The 15,212-nt window shown below is 51.4% G+C and overlaps 1 protein-coding gene across 5 annotated transcripts in view; it reads right to left on the reverse strand.

Moving 5' to 3' along the window:
• The window catches only part of RPS6KA2 (ribosomal protein S6 kinase A2), a 388,441-nt gene that overhangs the window by 63,342 nt on the left and 309,887 nt on the right, over positions 1 to 15,212 (reverse strand). For all 5 annotated transcript variants that reach the window (XM_023559360.2, XM_064293190.1, XM_064293185.1 and 2 more), the window contains 2 exons: positions 8,401 to 8,471; positions 6,194 to 6,282 (listed from right to left, as the gene is read on the reverse strand). In XM_023559360.2, the coding sequence (XP_023415128.1) occupies positions 6,194 to 6,282; positions 8,401 to 8,471 (160 nt within the window). The remainder of the gene's footprint in view (positions 1 to 6,193; positions 6,283 to 8,400; positions 8,472 to 15,212) is intronic.

The following is a 15,212-nucleotide window of genomic DNA, read 5'->3' on the forward strand; positions in this document are numbered from 1 at the left end:
CTGGCAGTCCATGGTATATTCAATATTCTTCGCCAACACCAGAATTCAAAGGCGTCAACTCTTCTTCGGTCTTCCTTATTCATTGTCCAGCTTTCGTATGCATACAAGGCTACTGAAAACACCATGATTTGGGTCAGGTGCACCTTAGTCCTCAAGGTGACATCTTTGCATTTCAATACTTTAAAGTGGTCTTTGCAGCCAATTTGCCCAAAGCAATGTGTCTTCTGATTTCTTGACTGCTGCTTCCATGGGTGTTGATCGTGGATCCAAGTAAAATGAAATCCTTGACAACTTCAGTCTTTTCTCTGTTTATCATGATGTGGCTTATGTAATCCATACTGAAGGCTGTGGTCTTTGGCCTTCATCAGTAAGTGCTTCAAGTTGTCTTCAGTCACGTTTCCCCAGTTAAATGTGCTTACCATTGTGGATTCTAGTCCAGTTCTCTCACCTTTCTCTTCCTCTGTTTGTTGAAATTCTGGGGAGCGGGTAAGCCAGCAGAACAGAAGAAGCCAAGTTGGTTTGCTTCCAAAAGAGCATGAAGCAGCTCCAGGAAGAGGGAATAAATCCAGAAATCCGAAGACAGGAGGAGCGGGGTGAGGCCGATCAGAATACTTTTGGAGGAAGAGATGAAGAACGAAGAAAGGTGGGCAGCTGCCTTGAGGTGTGAGATGGTGGGGAGACAAGACAGACAGGTAGATGGGGGAGCGGGAGGAAGAGAGAGCCGGGCTTGTTTCTCTGTGTGTTGAGTGGTGAGATTTTTACCCTTGTCAGATGTTAGAAGTCTTGGAGTCCAGTTGATGTTTATTTTGAATATGACAGCGTTTGGCGGGTTGGCAGCTAGAAGAGTCTGCATTATTTGGGTCGCACACATATTTATTGTACAGTGTAATACATGCAGTAATAGAAATGTGCACAAATATATTGGTGGCTCTAAAAGACTGCTGCCCTCGGATTCGGGGAGGATGGGGAAACCACAGAAAAGATTTCTGGGTGGCTCTCGAAGTATGTGTTGTGTGCTGGTGCGGGGCAGGTGGGAGGGAGGGTCTTCTAGGCACAAGAATCATCTCATGTAAAGTCATAGACACTGAGAAGCATGGTAGAGTCAAGGGCATGCCTGGGGAAGGACGGGCCAGCGCTAAAGGGGAGCAGGGCAGGGGCGAAGGGTTTGTGGGCACCCAGTGGACAGCACTGCATGGGCAGGGGGCCACTGAAGGTGTGGCAGGAGGGACACACGGTCCTGGTCTTTGGGACCATTGTTCTGGCGACTGTGTGGTGGTGAACAAGAGCAGATGGGTCTGGGCCAAGGGGTGAGGGAGACAGGGGTGGAGGGGGAGTGGGTGTGTTCTGTGATGGGGGCCTAGGAGAGCCACCTCCCCAGGCCAGACTATAGCTTCCTCTCTGTGCGATGAAGGATTCTCCAGGACTAACACTCCGTGACTGGAGGGTTGTCAAATCCAGGAATTTCAACAAACGGAGGGAGAGAAAGGTGAGAGAACAGGGCTACAGTCCGAAGTGGTAAGCACGTTTACCTTCGCCGCCACTTAACAATTCTGTCCTCTCATTTGCCTGGCTGGACTGCCTTGCAATGGATTGAACTGTGTCCCCCAGGAGATACAGTGAAGTCCCAAACCCTGGTCAGGGTCTTTGCAGATGTAATTAGTTAACACGAGATCAGACTGGAGTATGGTGGGTACTAATCCTACATGACCAGTGTCCTTACAAAGAGAGGAGACACAGAGAGTCAGACAGAGGGAAGACAGCCATGTGAAGATGGATGCAGACACTGGAGTGATGGTGCCACAAAGCAAGGAATGCCTGGGGCTACCAGAGCTGAAAGAGACAAGGAGGATCTTCTGCTAGAGCCTTCAGAGGGAGCCCGGCCCTGCCGATGCCCTGAATTCAGACTTCTGGCCTCTAGAGCTGTGAGAGAATAAATATCTGTTCCTATAAGCCGCCACCTCATGGTACTGTTAAGGCATCCTGAGGAGATGAAAACATTCCCCTGTGGGGCTGTGAGCTTCAGAAGGTCAGTGGCAGCATATCCACCTTTGTGTACCTTGCACCTGCTACAGGCATTTGGCCAATGTTTACTGGACAAATGAACACATGGAGTAAGTGGAAGGCCGGACATGGGAATTCAGAACTCTTTTGAGGGAAGACATGTTATCTTCTGGGAGGAAGATACCAGCCTTGGACTCAGAAGACCCAACTTTGTCTCTGCTATTATTCAAGGTAGAGCCTTGGGCAAGTCATATGGGAGCATGTCAGTTTTCTCATCTGTAAAATCAGGAGATGAATTAAATAACTCTTTGTCATTTCTTTGAGCTGTAAACTTCATATGGACTTGTGCTTGGAGGGGCAACCAACGGGCAGGTCGCTGCTCCCTGGGGTCTCCCTAGAGTTAAAAATATTGATGTATTTATACAGCTGTCTGTGTTTTCCACTCAACTGAGAGCTCCTGGAGGGCACTTTCTTTTTTTTAACCCCATTCATAATTTCACCACTACCCAGGTGTCAGTGTGTCATACTGTGGTGGCTTGTATGTTGCTGTGATGCTGGAAGCTATGTCACTGGTATCTCAGACACCAGCAGAGTCACCCATGGTGGACAGGTTTCAGCAGAGCTTCTGGACTAAGACAGACGAGAAAGAAAGAAAAGCCTGGCCATCTATTTCCAAAAATCAGCCAATGAAAACCTTATGGATCACAACAGAACGCTGTCTGATATCCAAAGACTGGACATTTCATCCTGTTGTACCTGGGGTCACCACGAGTTGAAGCTGACTCGAGGGCAGCTAACAAAACCACCATAATTTCTAGCTTATTGCGTCACTTATTGGCAATAACTTCGACTTGAATGGATCAGCTGGGAATTCCAATTGCTTCCCAGTGTGATGGCAGCTGGTCGAGGAGGCCCAGGGCAGTGGTGGGACAGTTGGGATGTCAGGGAGGGTTTTCAGGCCTGGGGGATGGCCGCGGAATGCAGTGCTGGGGGGACATTTTGAAGAATCAACTGTACCCTTCCCAGGACTCAACGTCAGAAGCAGAAGACCCTGAGAAAGAGAGGACGGTGGGAGGAGGGGCAAGGGATGATGGTGATGACAATTTACCATTTTCCCAGCAAACATCGGGTCCACCCCTTCATGAGTGCAGCTGTGGCCCAGAGTTCAAGCACTTATGGCTCTTCAGCAGGTTAAGCATGAAGAGATCTTGACTCACGTGAACGTACCACAACCATGCTGTAAACCTATGTGAGGGACCGGTGTTTGAGAGAGGCCTTCTCAGAGAGACTGGCTGCCCAAATGGCAAAGGGACCCCGACTTAGATTTAGTTCTGGGTTTTTCTGGGGGACCCAGAGCAAAGCTCACAGCAATCAGAAAAGGAAAGAGCCTCAGGCATCGAATCCAGCTGCCTCCGTAGATCAAGATGAATTGATTCAAAGTGATTTTCAACCTTACAGCTAAAGAATTTCAGCAATTAAATCCAGTAGCCTCACTGCATAAAGGGTTGGGTAATTAATAATTCTGACTATAATTTCTCCTTATATTAAGCCTAGCTTATGTTGTAATGTACACCTGCAGGGATGAACCATAACTCCCTGAAAGCTTTAGGTAATTCATTCAGATAACATCTGAAGGGCAATCTTTGGGCCAGAGATGGACCATATTTCATGCTTATATGGGTTCCACTGGGCTGATGATTACCTACCCATTTAATGGATAAGCCCATCTTTCTCTCTTTAACAAAATAATAAAACAATATTTTGAGTTAGAAAACTATGATCTTGATGTTGTTGTTAGGTGCTGGTGAGTTGTTTCCAACTCATAGTGACCCTATGTACCACAGAACAAAACACTGCCTGCTCCTGCGTCATCCTCATAATCCTTGCTATGTTTGAGCCCCCAAAATAAATGGACAGTTATTTTAACAGAATAATAAAAACAATAGTTTGGGTTAGCTATGATCTTAGTAATGTTGAATTCTAAGACAAAAAATCAATTATTTAGAACATTATTTCCATCCTCTAGAGCCAAAGGGAGAACAAACACACCCCTAAGTAGTCAGATTCACTCAACTTATTGTGACAAGTCTTCTCCTACCAAACGCAATGACATTTGAAAGGAAACACTGACCGTATGGCAAAGTTCGTAAGTTGATACCAGAGATGAGTCTGAATTGTTTGTTCTTAACATGTGCATTTGAATGAATAAGTATGTCCAGTATCTCCATCTTCCCTTTCTGATTCCAAGTGACATGGCCATAGGAGGCCAAATGGGGTAAGTATGTGTAATAAGCCCTTATAAATCTGAACGCTACTAGCGGTTACTTAAGGCCTGGTGAAGTCAACCTGTGCATTATCTAAGAGTGAAATGATCCTGAAGCTGAGTCCCAACAACCACGCTCATGTGAGAGGAGAAAAGTGGTCCAGAACGCGTCTTAAAAAGACAGAGGGGCTAAAATGTCATTAAGCATTGTACAGCGACTGGCTGATTAAAAGTACAAAAACATCTAGAAAGCAATAAAAGAATTGATCTCAAGATCTTCCTCCAGGACAGGGATGTCTTTAAGTGAGAACCCAAGCCCTTGCTAGATGTTCTGGAGCTGCTAATACGGTCTGATATTCCTTAAGATGGCAGCTTTATACAACTGCCTTCTTCTCGGGTTTTTCTAAATCTTGGCACTTTTTGTCCAACTTCTCTACAGTATGAAAGTTCTGTATAGAATTCAATGAAAGCAAACGAGTGGAGGTTTTACACAATCCATTAACTCTACCAACAGTAAAGTATCAAAGAATTTTCTGCAGGTTAAAAGGAGAAGAATCATATACACCCTCAGCCCAAGTTACAGTAAAAGAGAATCAAGCTGTGAGCTAAAGGTAGTTCGTTTTTCAAGTCTAACAGGCCACATGAAGGAGCTTCTCTTATCAGAAACGCCAGCGGAGCTACAGGGAGTTTCCCTCAGAAAGCCTTTCAATCCCCAGTTAAGACTTAGAAGAGCCAAACATGGATGGCCTACCTTGTTAAAAAGATGAGAAACAAAGGAACCATGACCGCTCAGCTCTGATTATCGTCTTTAAACAGCATACTGACGTCTGACATTGTCCCAGACTGAGCTACAGGCCCTTCTGAAATGGAACTTACGGACCTTAAAGCATCTGCTGTAAGGTGGAAGGCTGTGTGCCTCACTGTTTGAATTGCTCCCCCCTCATCAGTCTTTCTTGTGGCCTGGCACCACCCAGGCCTCCTCTGACCAAGTCCTCTCAGCTCTATCGCGCTGAGCAGAAGCACTCGCTGATAAAGGTAAATTGTTTGCTTGGATCCAGATGTGTTACTGAAAAGTCTACAAAGTGGGATTTTTTACATGCCCAGTTACATTGGGGGAGAGTTGCTGTTTAAAGCAACTGTGGGAAATCTTCCTGTAAAGTAAAGGGTAATTTTGAAAATGAATTACTACCTCAGTGATATTCACGCAACTCTTCCCTGAGCGTATGTTGAGATGAGATTTCTTCATTTAAGAGGGATTAAATGAAAAGAGCATTTCAGTTGCTCTGTCCTTAGTGTCTAAAGTTCCAAAAGTCAGGGAAGTAAAATAGGTAGAGAAAACTGCCACCATTTTCTGTAGAAACAGTGACTTTTAGAAACTAGCTAGCAACACTAGCAGCTCCTGTGTCTCTTATACGTCGTGACTAGACCCCGTGTCCTTGATGTGCTGACAATGCACAGTAGGTGTTTCTACCCTGATGAGGAACCCTTTGTACTCAGTGACCTCTGTGAAAAAACGTAGTGGAGCAGGGGCTAGGTCAGAGCCACAAGAACCAACAAACCAGTCTTAGAAGAAATACAACTGAAGGCTCCTTAGAAGTGAGGATGGTGAGACTTCAGCTTGCTTACTGTATACATGTCATCAGGAAAGAGCAATTGCTCGAAAAGGACATCGTGTTTGGTAGAGCAGAGGGTCAGTGAAAATGAGGGAAACCTTCTATGCAATGGGTTGACACAAAAGCCACAACAAAAACAAATAAAAAACCCCAAATTGTCCTTTTTTCCAGTGATTGTGAAGATGGCACAGGACTGGGCACCGATTGGTTCTGCTGTGCGTAAGGTGTCCATGAGTGGGAGCTGACAACAACAACGACAGGGGTGGCGCCTTCCGAGGCCTCCACTTGGGGCGCGGGGGCTCCCGGGGGCTCATACCTAGCCGGTTGCTGGGGTTCCGCTTGAAGAGCGCTCTCAGCAGACTCTGGGCTTCCATGCTGAGGAACTGGGGCATCCCTAGCTTGGCTCTGGAAGACAGAATCAGATTCAGAATGAGAAGGACGAGCAATAACGCGAGCAGAGTTTTTCTTTAGTACTTTGAGTCTCCTAGGTCAGCATTCACGTAGGACACCCAAGCCAACAAATCCCTGTCTTTATTCCCCAGACCGGCAGGGCTCACACGTTTGGACTTAGGACCCTTTATACTCTTAAAAATTACTGAGGACACCAAAGAACTTTTGTTGATGTGGGTCGTATCTATTAGTAGTTACTGCATTACAAATTAAAGCTGAGAATTTAAAAAATATTTATTCAATAATTCACTTAACAATCGCAATAACCCCACGGATGTTATATAAATAGCATTTTTAATGGAAACTACTATATTTTCAAAAGCAAAGAAAAACATTTGGTGAGAGGCGTGGCATTCATGGTTTGACATTTTGGAAAGTCTCTTCCTGACTTAATGGGGCTCTGTGCTCCGTGCTCCCGGCATGTTGTTCTGGGTGACTTCTATGAAGAGAAGATGGAAAAGGAGGGTGTTGCAACCCCTGGAGGGTCTCAGGGCCCTGCAGTGTCCCCCAGACCATACTCTGAGAACTCCCGTCCCAGGGGCTGGGGCAGCCCTGCTAGATGAGTGTCCCTCAGGACAGAACACCCACCCTGGTGAGGGGCTGGCTGCGGGGGGCTTTTCTAGCTTTGGGAAAGGAACTTTCTTGTTCTCCCTCAGGATTGGCACGAACACAGGTAATCAATACAAACTGAATGGACTGCGGGGTGAGTCCTGGTGGGAAACACTTTCAATTTAAAGTGTCAAGGTGGGTGGAGGGCCCTGGTCCCGATTCCCAGGCGAGGCACGAGGCCATGGCAGTACTCAGGAAGTACAGCCACGGCTGGGTCTGGCCTGCTCACTCAGCGTCACAGCACCCTGCCAGCAGTGGGCTGAAGGGAAAACTACGCAGGGCTCACTGTGTCTCCAAACCGGGGAAAAACCTCTTTGTCTCAAAATGGTTACTTCTGTGAACTTCCTTCATGGGGTTATTTATACTTGTGCTGCTCTGGTTGGGGAGGGTGCTCAGATCCCCTCCTCTGTAAGCTAGAGGGCCTGCTCCGGACACAGGAAAATGCTGCCTAAATATGAGGACAACACCCAACCTGACAAAAGGCTCCCCGTGGGGTTCTTCCACCCAACGCTCTCCTCCCCTTTACATACGACCTAATTGACAGAAACTTCACTCACTGCTTTTTAGGTGCCTCTCAATCTTGTGGAGAGCTGGTGGGGCAGTGGTTAAGAGCCCAGCTGCTAACCAAAAAGTCAGCAGTTTGAATCCACCAGCTGCTCCTTGGAAGCCCTATGGGACAGTTCTACTCTGTCCCACAGGGTTGCTGTGAATCCGAATCGACTTGACGCCAACGGGTTTGGTTTTTGATTTCAGTCTTACTGAAATCACCTCTCACACGTGAGACAGCTGGTGCAGCGGTTTCTCCTTCAGGAGGCGGTGACCCTGCTCCCGTGTGGGGTAGGCGTGGAGTCACCTGTGTCCCTGGAATGCCCCCATCCCTGTCCCAGCTCCATCTGCCTCCATCTTCGCTGACCTTGACCTGTGGAGGTGCCTGCTCACATCTAAGGCTGCACACCAGGCTCACACCAGCTCAGGCTTCTCTCTGCTGCCACAGAGAAACCCACTTGATCTGTCAATGATCCTTGTGAGAATTAAGCAGAAAACTATGTTTTATTCAGTCCCTCTTGCAAAAGTGTGGTCATTCCTACATGCCAGGCAGGAGCATGCAGGTTGCCTACTGGGCCCCTAAATCCTCTGCCTTTTAGAATTTGTAGTTCATTCTGGAAGGCCAACAAGCACCCGACCTGAAAATTCTCCCCCTGGGCGATGCAGACAATTTTTACTGATGGCACGCGTTACCCATGGTGCAAAAGTTCATCACAACCACTCAGTGGTGTCATTCTGGCCAGTGACGGGTCCCATTCACGGCTGGCCATTAGCTTTACCCACTGTGATTAAAACTCCAAGAATGCTACGCTCACGATTGCGATGGCCTACGTAGTGACTCCATCCTTAGGAGTCTGAATGCCAATATCAGGGGCTCTAGCAAGTATTGGGGGTGGGTCCAAAGGGTAGGCTACTCACTTGAGGATGAGCGCCATGGTTTCCTTCCGGTCCTTCCCCTGGAACGGCAGAGAGCCCGTCAGCATCTCGAACTGCAGAGCAACACAGGACACGGAGAGGTGAGGATTCAGCAGACATGCTTAACACGGAGGCCCTGGACGACTGATGCTCATTTACTCACTTAACAAAACTGGCCAAGTGCAGGTGCTGGCCTATGTGCTTGGAATAAGTCAGTGGACAAAACTGCCTTTGTGGACTCGCATTAAATAGGTGAGAAAGGTAAGCAAGGAACACAATAAATAACTATATAGTAGGTTAGAGGTGACACGTGCTACGGAGAAGGGGAACAGAGCAGGGTAACAGGGGCTGGGGGCACACTTTGAGGGGATCATCTTGTATGTAGTAGGGACGCCTTCCTTCCTCAGCAGGTGCTGGGAGAGAGGATGAGCCCCACCTGGGTGGCAGGAACCCCAATCATCTGATAAAAACAGATAACGGTGCCAGTAATCTTTCCAACACAGGTGGCCACACACCAAAAATAACCACTGGGCATTTGCCAAGTTGGAGCTTGTAATAAAAGGAGAGTTGGGGGGCAGCTTTTTCCAAGCATCACATTGCTTTATCTCGTCAACGTCCCTCAGCACTGACAGCTTTTGATGTGTAGGGTCTGGAAGCAGAGGCCAGACAACTGCACGGTCTTGTCAGGACAAAGGGCATATCCGGCCACTTCCAATGAAAGACCTAGGGTAGCAGCAGCAACAGTGGCCTTTAAAAACCAACCAACAAAGGAAAAAGACCCCAAATCGAAATGAAATGTGCTAAAGCATTGTTCTCTTCGGTGTCTTTTATGTCAGCTGAGATCACTGTGATGGTCTAGAAGAATCGTGAAAATACAGTGGACTGCCAGAGAATGGACAAATCTGTCTTGGAAGAAGTGCAGCCAGAATGCACCTTAGAATCCAGGATGTCAAGACTACATCTCACAGACCTTGGACATGTTATCAGGAGGGATCAGTCCCTGGAGAAGGGCATCATGCTTGGTAAAGTAGAAGGTCAGCGCAACATAGGAAGACTGTCGACGAGATGGACTGACACAGTGGCTGCAACAATGGGCTCAAACATAGCAATGACTGTGAGGATGGCGCAGGACCGGGCAGTGTTTTGTTCTGCTATACATACGGTCTCTATGAGTTGGAACTGACTCGATGGCACATAACAGCAACAACAATATTTGTTATTTCCTTCTAGTACTTTCTTCGAGCTTTTTTTCTTAAACACATAAAGTTTTGCACACTAACTTTTCTCCGAATCCCATAAAAACTTCCAATGTTCATTATAATATTTTCGTAATATCACTTTATGTGTGGATGTGCCAAAACAGAACAACTGATGGGCACTTAGGACGTTTCCAAATGTTTGCCATTGTGAAGAATACTAAAATGTACATAAAGGTTTTCCTAAGATTTGGAGTTATCCTTACAATAGACTACCAGGAGGGAAATTACAAAATTAAATGAATGTATTTAAGGCTTTATTAAGGTGTCCTGCTGGCGCAAAAGTGAAGTCCTGGGCTGTTATAACTGAAAGGTTGGTGGTTCGAACCCACCAGTGGCTCCTCAGGAGAAAAGACTTGGTCATCTGCTCCTATAAAAATGACAGCCTGGAAAACGACACGGGGCACTTCTACATGTAACACGGGGTTGCAGTGAGTCAGAAGCGACTCAGTGGCGCACAAGGACAACAAGGCTTTGTTAATACTGTACTGCCGGCCTACTTCCTGAAAGTAAAATTTCAAAAGAAATTTGAAAATTTCCACCACTTCAGGTACTTAGAGCCTGTCCTGTGCAGAGCTTAAATGAAGACACTGGGAACGGACAGCCCACAGACTGTACATAAATCATAAATACCAAGAGCACCAGAGGCCAGGAGAGAATTAAAAGGTAAACAGAATCTACTCGAAAGGCCAGAATGCTCTGAGAGGCAGATGAGCTCTGATGGAACAGGACAAAGGCTTACGATCTGATCCCACAAATTAACGTATCTCTTAAAATACAACCGAAGCAGCACGGAAAACCCCCTCCCTATTTTGTTTCTGCCCGTCTTCCCCTCTCCTTCCATCTTTCTTTCCTGAAGGTATTAGCAGCAGTCATAAAATCTCATTTCCAAAGAAAAGCAGAGAAAAGATGAGACGGCCACGTGAGGTGACTGGCACAGAAGTGGTGCCCACCTGACGTCTGTGCGTCATCCAGCTGTTTACTATCCATACAGAAACGTATTGCATACGCTTGTTCAGTGATTTTTCTTTTTAGCTTTTAATCATAAGTCTCCAAGAATCGAGGCCCATTTCCTTTGTCTTTCTCTCTCTCCCTCCCTCTTTCTTTGTCCACACGTACTTTACTATACAACCAGGTCACTGTGGGAGGGCCCTAACCATTTATTAACCTGTATAATGCTGAACAAGGAGCCCTGGTGTCTCAAGGGTTAAAGACTCCACTGCCGACTGAAAAGTCAGCAATTTAAACCCACCCAGTAGCTCTGAGGGAACAAGACCTGGTGATCTGCTCCTGTAAAGACTGGAGCCCTGGTGGCAAAACGGTTAAGAGTTATAGCTGCTAACCAAAAAGGTCGGCAGCTGCTCCTTGAAAACCCTATAAGGCAGTTCTACTCTGTCCTCTAGGGTTGCCTAGGAAACCCATGGGGCAGTTCTACTCAGTCACATGGGGTTGTCATGAGTAGAAATTAATTTGACAACACCTAACAACAACAACAACATAACATTCCACACAACGGCAGACCTGGGTGTTCAATAAATGCTTCCTGATGATGGAGAAGGTGATGATGACGAAGGTGATGATGACTATGCTATTATTTTTTCCGCCTACCAGGTCTCGGTTTTTGGCTTCATTTCCAGCCCCCAGGTGTCCCAGGTGGAGAAAGGAGATGGCCTCAGTGTTACTGTCCTGGAATAGAGCCTCCAGGCATTCTCCAGTATTTCAGCAGCACACTAAATCAGCGTTATTACGAGCTTCCCCGGGACGGTGCAGACAGTGAGACCTCTGCCCGAGTGCTGAACAACACCAAGGCCCACAGAGGTCTCCAGGGCGAAGTGCAAGCAGCTGCTGTCCATCCTGGGCCCCACACTTGCGCGCCACCAGCCCGGTGGGCCTGACACTCGATTCATTCACCAGCCACCCATGGAATGTGTAGAGGGGCCCACGAGATGCTGTCTGAAGCCTCACAGGGTCACTATGCTTCCTGGAAGATAAACGACCTCACACATCTAAAGCTGTGGTTCTCAATGGGGGTGACTTTGCCCCCTGCCCCAAGGAAACGTCCGGAGGCATTTTTGTTTGTCATGACTGGCAGTGGCAGGGTGGTGCCGGTGCTTCTGGTGTCCGGTGGGGGGAGGCCAAGCGTGCTGCTAAACTTCCGTAGTGCACGGGACACCCCCGCACCCTCACAACAAAGAATGCCAACAGTGCTGAGCTAAGAAACCTGTCTAAAGGGTCGTTTAATGAACTTATAAAGGATGGGACCAGAGGCTTAGCACAAAGCAAGGAGCTCCAAATGGGGCTGTGGGGCAGGGAAAGGAGAAGAGTCTCGGAAAGGCAGCCCAATTCAAGTTTACCTGGCTGATCAAGACCCTCAAAAGGAAACAGGCAGGTTAATATTTTAACCAGAGAACAGACAAGCACAGCACTCGTACAGCGTGGCTGGTTTATGTGTGGGAGCACCAGCTCCGCGGGGTGGCGTGGGGCCAATCTCTGCAGTGCTGACCTTCGTGTGCTCGTGTATGTGTGCAGGTGGTCTGAGTGTACAGGCCACAAACACACTGTTTACTCGCCACGTACGTGGGCCGCCCTGCTCCAAGTGCTGTGGATGCCAAAACTGATGGAATTCTTAGTCTGCTGGGGGCAGGGGGGAAGCTAGTGCACCTGGGCCAGGGACAGAGCAGCTTCACCAGCCCGAGGGGGGCCGGAGCCCGGGGCAGAGCCTTGGTGTCTGCTGCAGCTTCACCTGCCCCTGAGGGGGGACGGAGCCTGGGCCGGAGCCTTGGTGTCTGCTGCAGCTTCACCTGCCCCTGAGGGGGGCCGGAGCCCGGGGCAGAGCCTTGGTGTCTGCTGCAGCTTCACCAGCCCCTGAGGGGGGCCGGAGCCTGGGCCGGAGCCTTGGTGTCTGCTGCAGCTTCACCTGCCCCTGAGGGGGGACGGAGCCCGGGCCGGAGCCTTGGTGTCTGCTGCAGCTTCACCAGCCCCTGAGGGGGGACGGAGCCCGGGGCAGAGCCTTGGCGTCTGCTGCAGCTTCACCAGCCCCTGAGGGGGGACGGAGCCTGGGGCAGAGCCTTGGTGTCTCTGAAGCTTCACCAGCCCCTGAGGGGGGACGGAGCCTGGGGCAGAGCCATGGTGTCTGCTGCAGCTTCACCAGCCCCTGAGGGGGGCCGGAGCCCGGGCCGGAGCCTTGGTATCTGCTGCAGCTTCACCAGCCCCTGAGGGGGGACGGAGCTTGGGGCAGAGCCTTGGTGTCTGCTGCAGCTTCACCAGCCCCTGAGGGGGGACGGAGCCTGGGCCGGAGCCTTGGCGTCTGCTGCAGCTTCACCAGCCCCTGAGGGGGGCCGGAGCCCGGGGCAGAGCCTTGGTGTCTGCTGCAGCTTCACCAGCCCCTGAGGGAGGCCGGAGCCTGGGGCAGAGCCTTGGTGTCTGCTGCAGCTTCACCAGCCCCTGAGGGGGGCCGGAGCCCGGGGCAGAGCCTTGGTGTCTGCTGCAGCTTCACCAGCCCCTGAGGGGGGACGGAGCTCGGGGCAGAGCCTTGGTGTCTGCTGCAGCTTCACCAGCCCCTGAGGGGGGACGGAGCCCGGGGCAGAGCCTTGGTGTCTGCTGCAGCTTCACCAGCCCCTGAGGAGGGACGGAGCCCGGGGCAGAGCCTTGGTGTCTGCTGCAGCTTCACCAGCCCCTGAGGGGGGACGGAGCCCGGGGCAGAGCCATGGTGTCTGCTGCAGCTTCACCAGCCCCTGAGGGAGGCCGGAGCCCGGGGCAGAGCCTTGGTGTCTGCTGCAGCTTCACCAGCCCCTGAGGGGGGACGGAGCCCGGGGCAGAGCCTTGGTGTCTGCTGCAGCTTCACCAGCCCCTGAGGAGGGACGGAGCCCGGGGCAGAGCCTTGGTGTCTGCTGCAGCTTCACCAGCCCCTGAGGGGGGACGGAGCCCGGGGCAGAGCCATGGTGTCTGCTGCAGCTTCACCAGCCCCTGAGGGAGGCCGGAGCCTGGGGCAGAGCCTTGGTGTCTGCTGCAGCTTCACCAGCCCCTGAGGGGGGCCGGAGCCTGGGGCAGAGCCTTGGTGTCTGCTGCAGCTTCACCAGCCCCTGAGGGGGGCCGGAGCCTGGGGCAGAGCCATGGTGTCTGCTGCAGCTTCACCAGCCCCTGAGCGGGGCCGGAGCCTTGGTATCTGCTGCAGCTTCACCAGCCCCTGAGGGGGGACGGAGCTTGGGGCAGAGCCTTGGTGTCTGCTGCAGCTTCACCAGCCCCTGATGGGGGACGGAGCCTGGGTCGGAGCCTTGGCGTCTGCTGCAGCTTCACCAGCCCCTGAGGGGGGACGGAGCCCGGGCCGGAGCCTTGGTGTCTGCTGCAGCTTCACCAGCCCCTGAGGGGGGACGGAGCCTGGGCCGGAGCCTTGGTGTCTGCTGCAGCTTCACCAGCCCCTGAGGGGGGCCGGAGCCTGGGGCAGAGCCATGGTGTCTGCTGCAGCTTCACCAGCCCCTGAGCGGGGCCGGAGCCTTGGTATCTGCTGCAGCTTCACCAGCCCCTGAGGGGGGACGGAGCTTGGGGCAGAGCCTTGGTGTCTGCTGCAGCTTCACCAGCCCCTGATGGGGGACGGAGCCTGGGTCGGAGCCTTGGCGTCTGCTGCAGCTTCACCAGCCCCTGAGGGGGGACGGAGCTTGGGGCAGAGCCTTGGCGTCTGCTGCAGCCTCACCAGCCCCTGAGGGGGGACGGAGCCCGGGCCGGAGCCTTGGTGTCTGCTGCAGCTTCACCAGCCCCTGAGGGGGGCCGGAGCCCGGGGCAGAGCCTTGGTGTCTGCTGCAGCTTCACCAGCCCCTGAGGGGGGACGGAGCCTGGGGCAGAGCCTTGGTGTCTGCTGCAGCTTCACCAGCCCCTGAGGGGGGACGGAGCCCGGGCCGGAGCCTTGGCGTCTGCTGCAGCCTCACCAGCCCCTGAGGGGGGACGGAGCCCGGGCCGGAGCCTTGGTGTCTGCTGCAGCTTCACCAGCCCCTGAGGGGGGACGGAGCCCGGGGCAGAGCCTTGGTGTCTGCTGCAGCTTCACCAGCCCCTGAGGGGGGCCGGAGCCCGGGGCAGAGCCTTGGTGTCTGCTGCAGCTTCACCAGCCCCTGAGGGGGGCCCGGAGCCCGGGGCAGAGCCTTGGTGTCTGCTGCAGCTTCACCAGCCCCTGAGGGGGGACGGAGCCTGGGGCAGACCGGGGCTAGGAGCTGTCAGTGTTTGCAGCAGCTGCATCAGTACAACTTACCTAGGCATTCGCGATGTGACCATTGACACATATTCCGTGCCAGTGGTTAAGACACAGAAGAATCTAAGGGGGATCTCACGTAACCAGAGTGTTCAAAAGACGTCCAAAGAAAGCAATGCAAATATCCTCCGGAACACTGACTTCCAGACTCAGCTGGGGGTGTGCTGTAATTCGCCTGAGCTGCAGTGTAGACGGCTGCTGGTGGAAGTAACGTGGGACATTCAGTGCTATTCAAGGCCAGTGATCTCCACCACCAAGTGGACATTCCTCTGAGCTCCCGGAGGCACCTGTGGACCATCAGCGGATACGGGCGTGCCTTC

This window comes from Loxodonta africana, chromosome 1 (genome assembly GCF_030014295.1).
Source record: "Loxodonta africana isolate mLoxAfr1 chromosome 1, mLoxAfr1.hap2, whole genome shotgun sequence".
Taxonomy (NCBI): domain Eukaryota; kingdom Metazoa; phylum Chordata; class Mammalia; order Proboscidea; family Elephantidae; genus Loxodonta; species Loxodonta africana.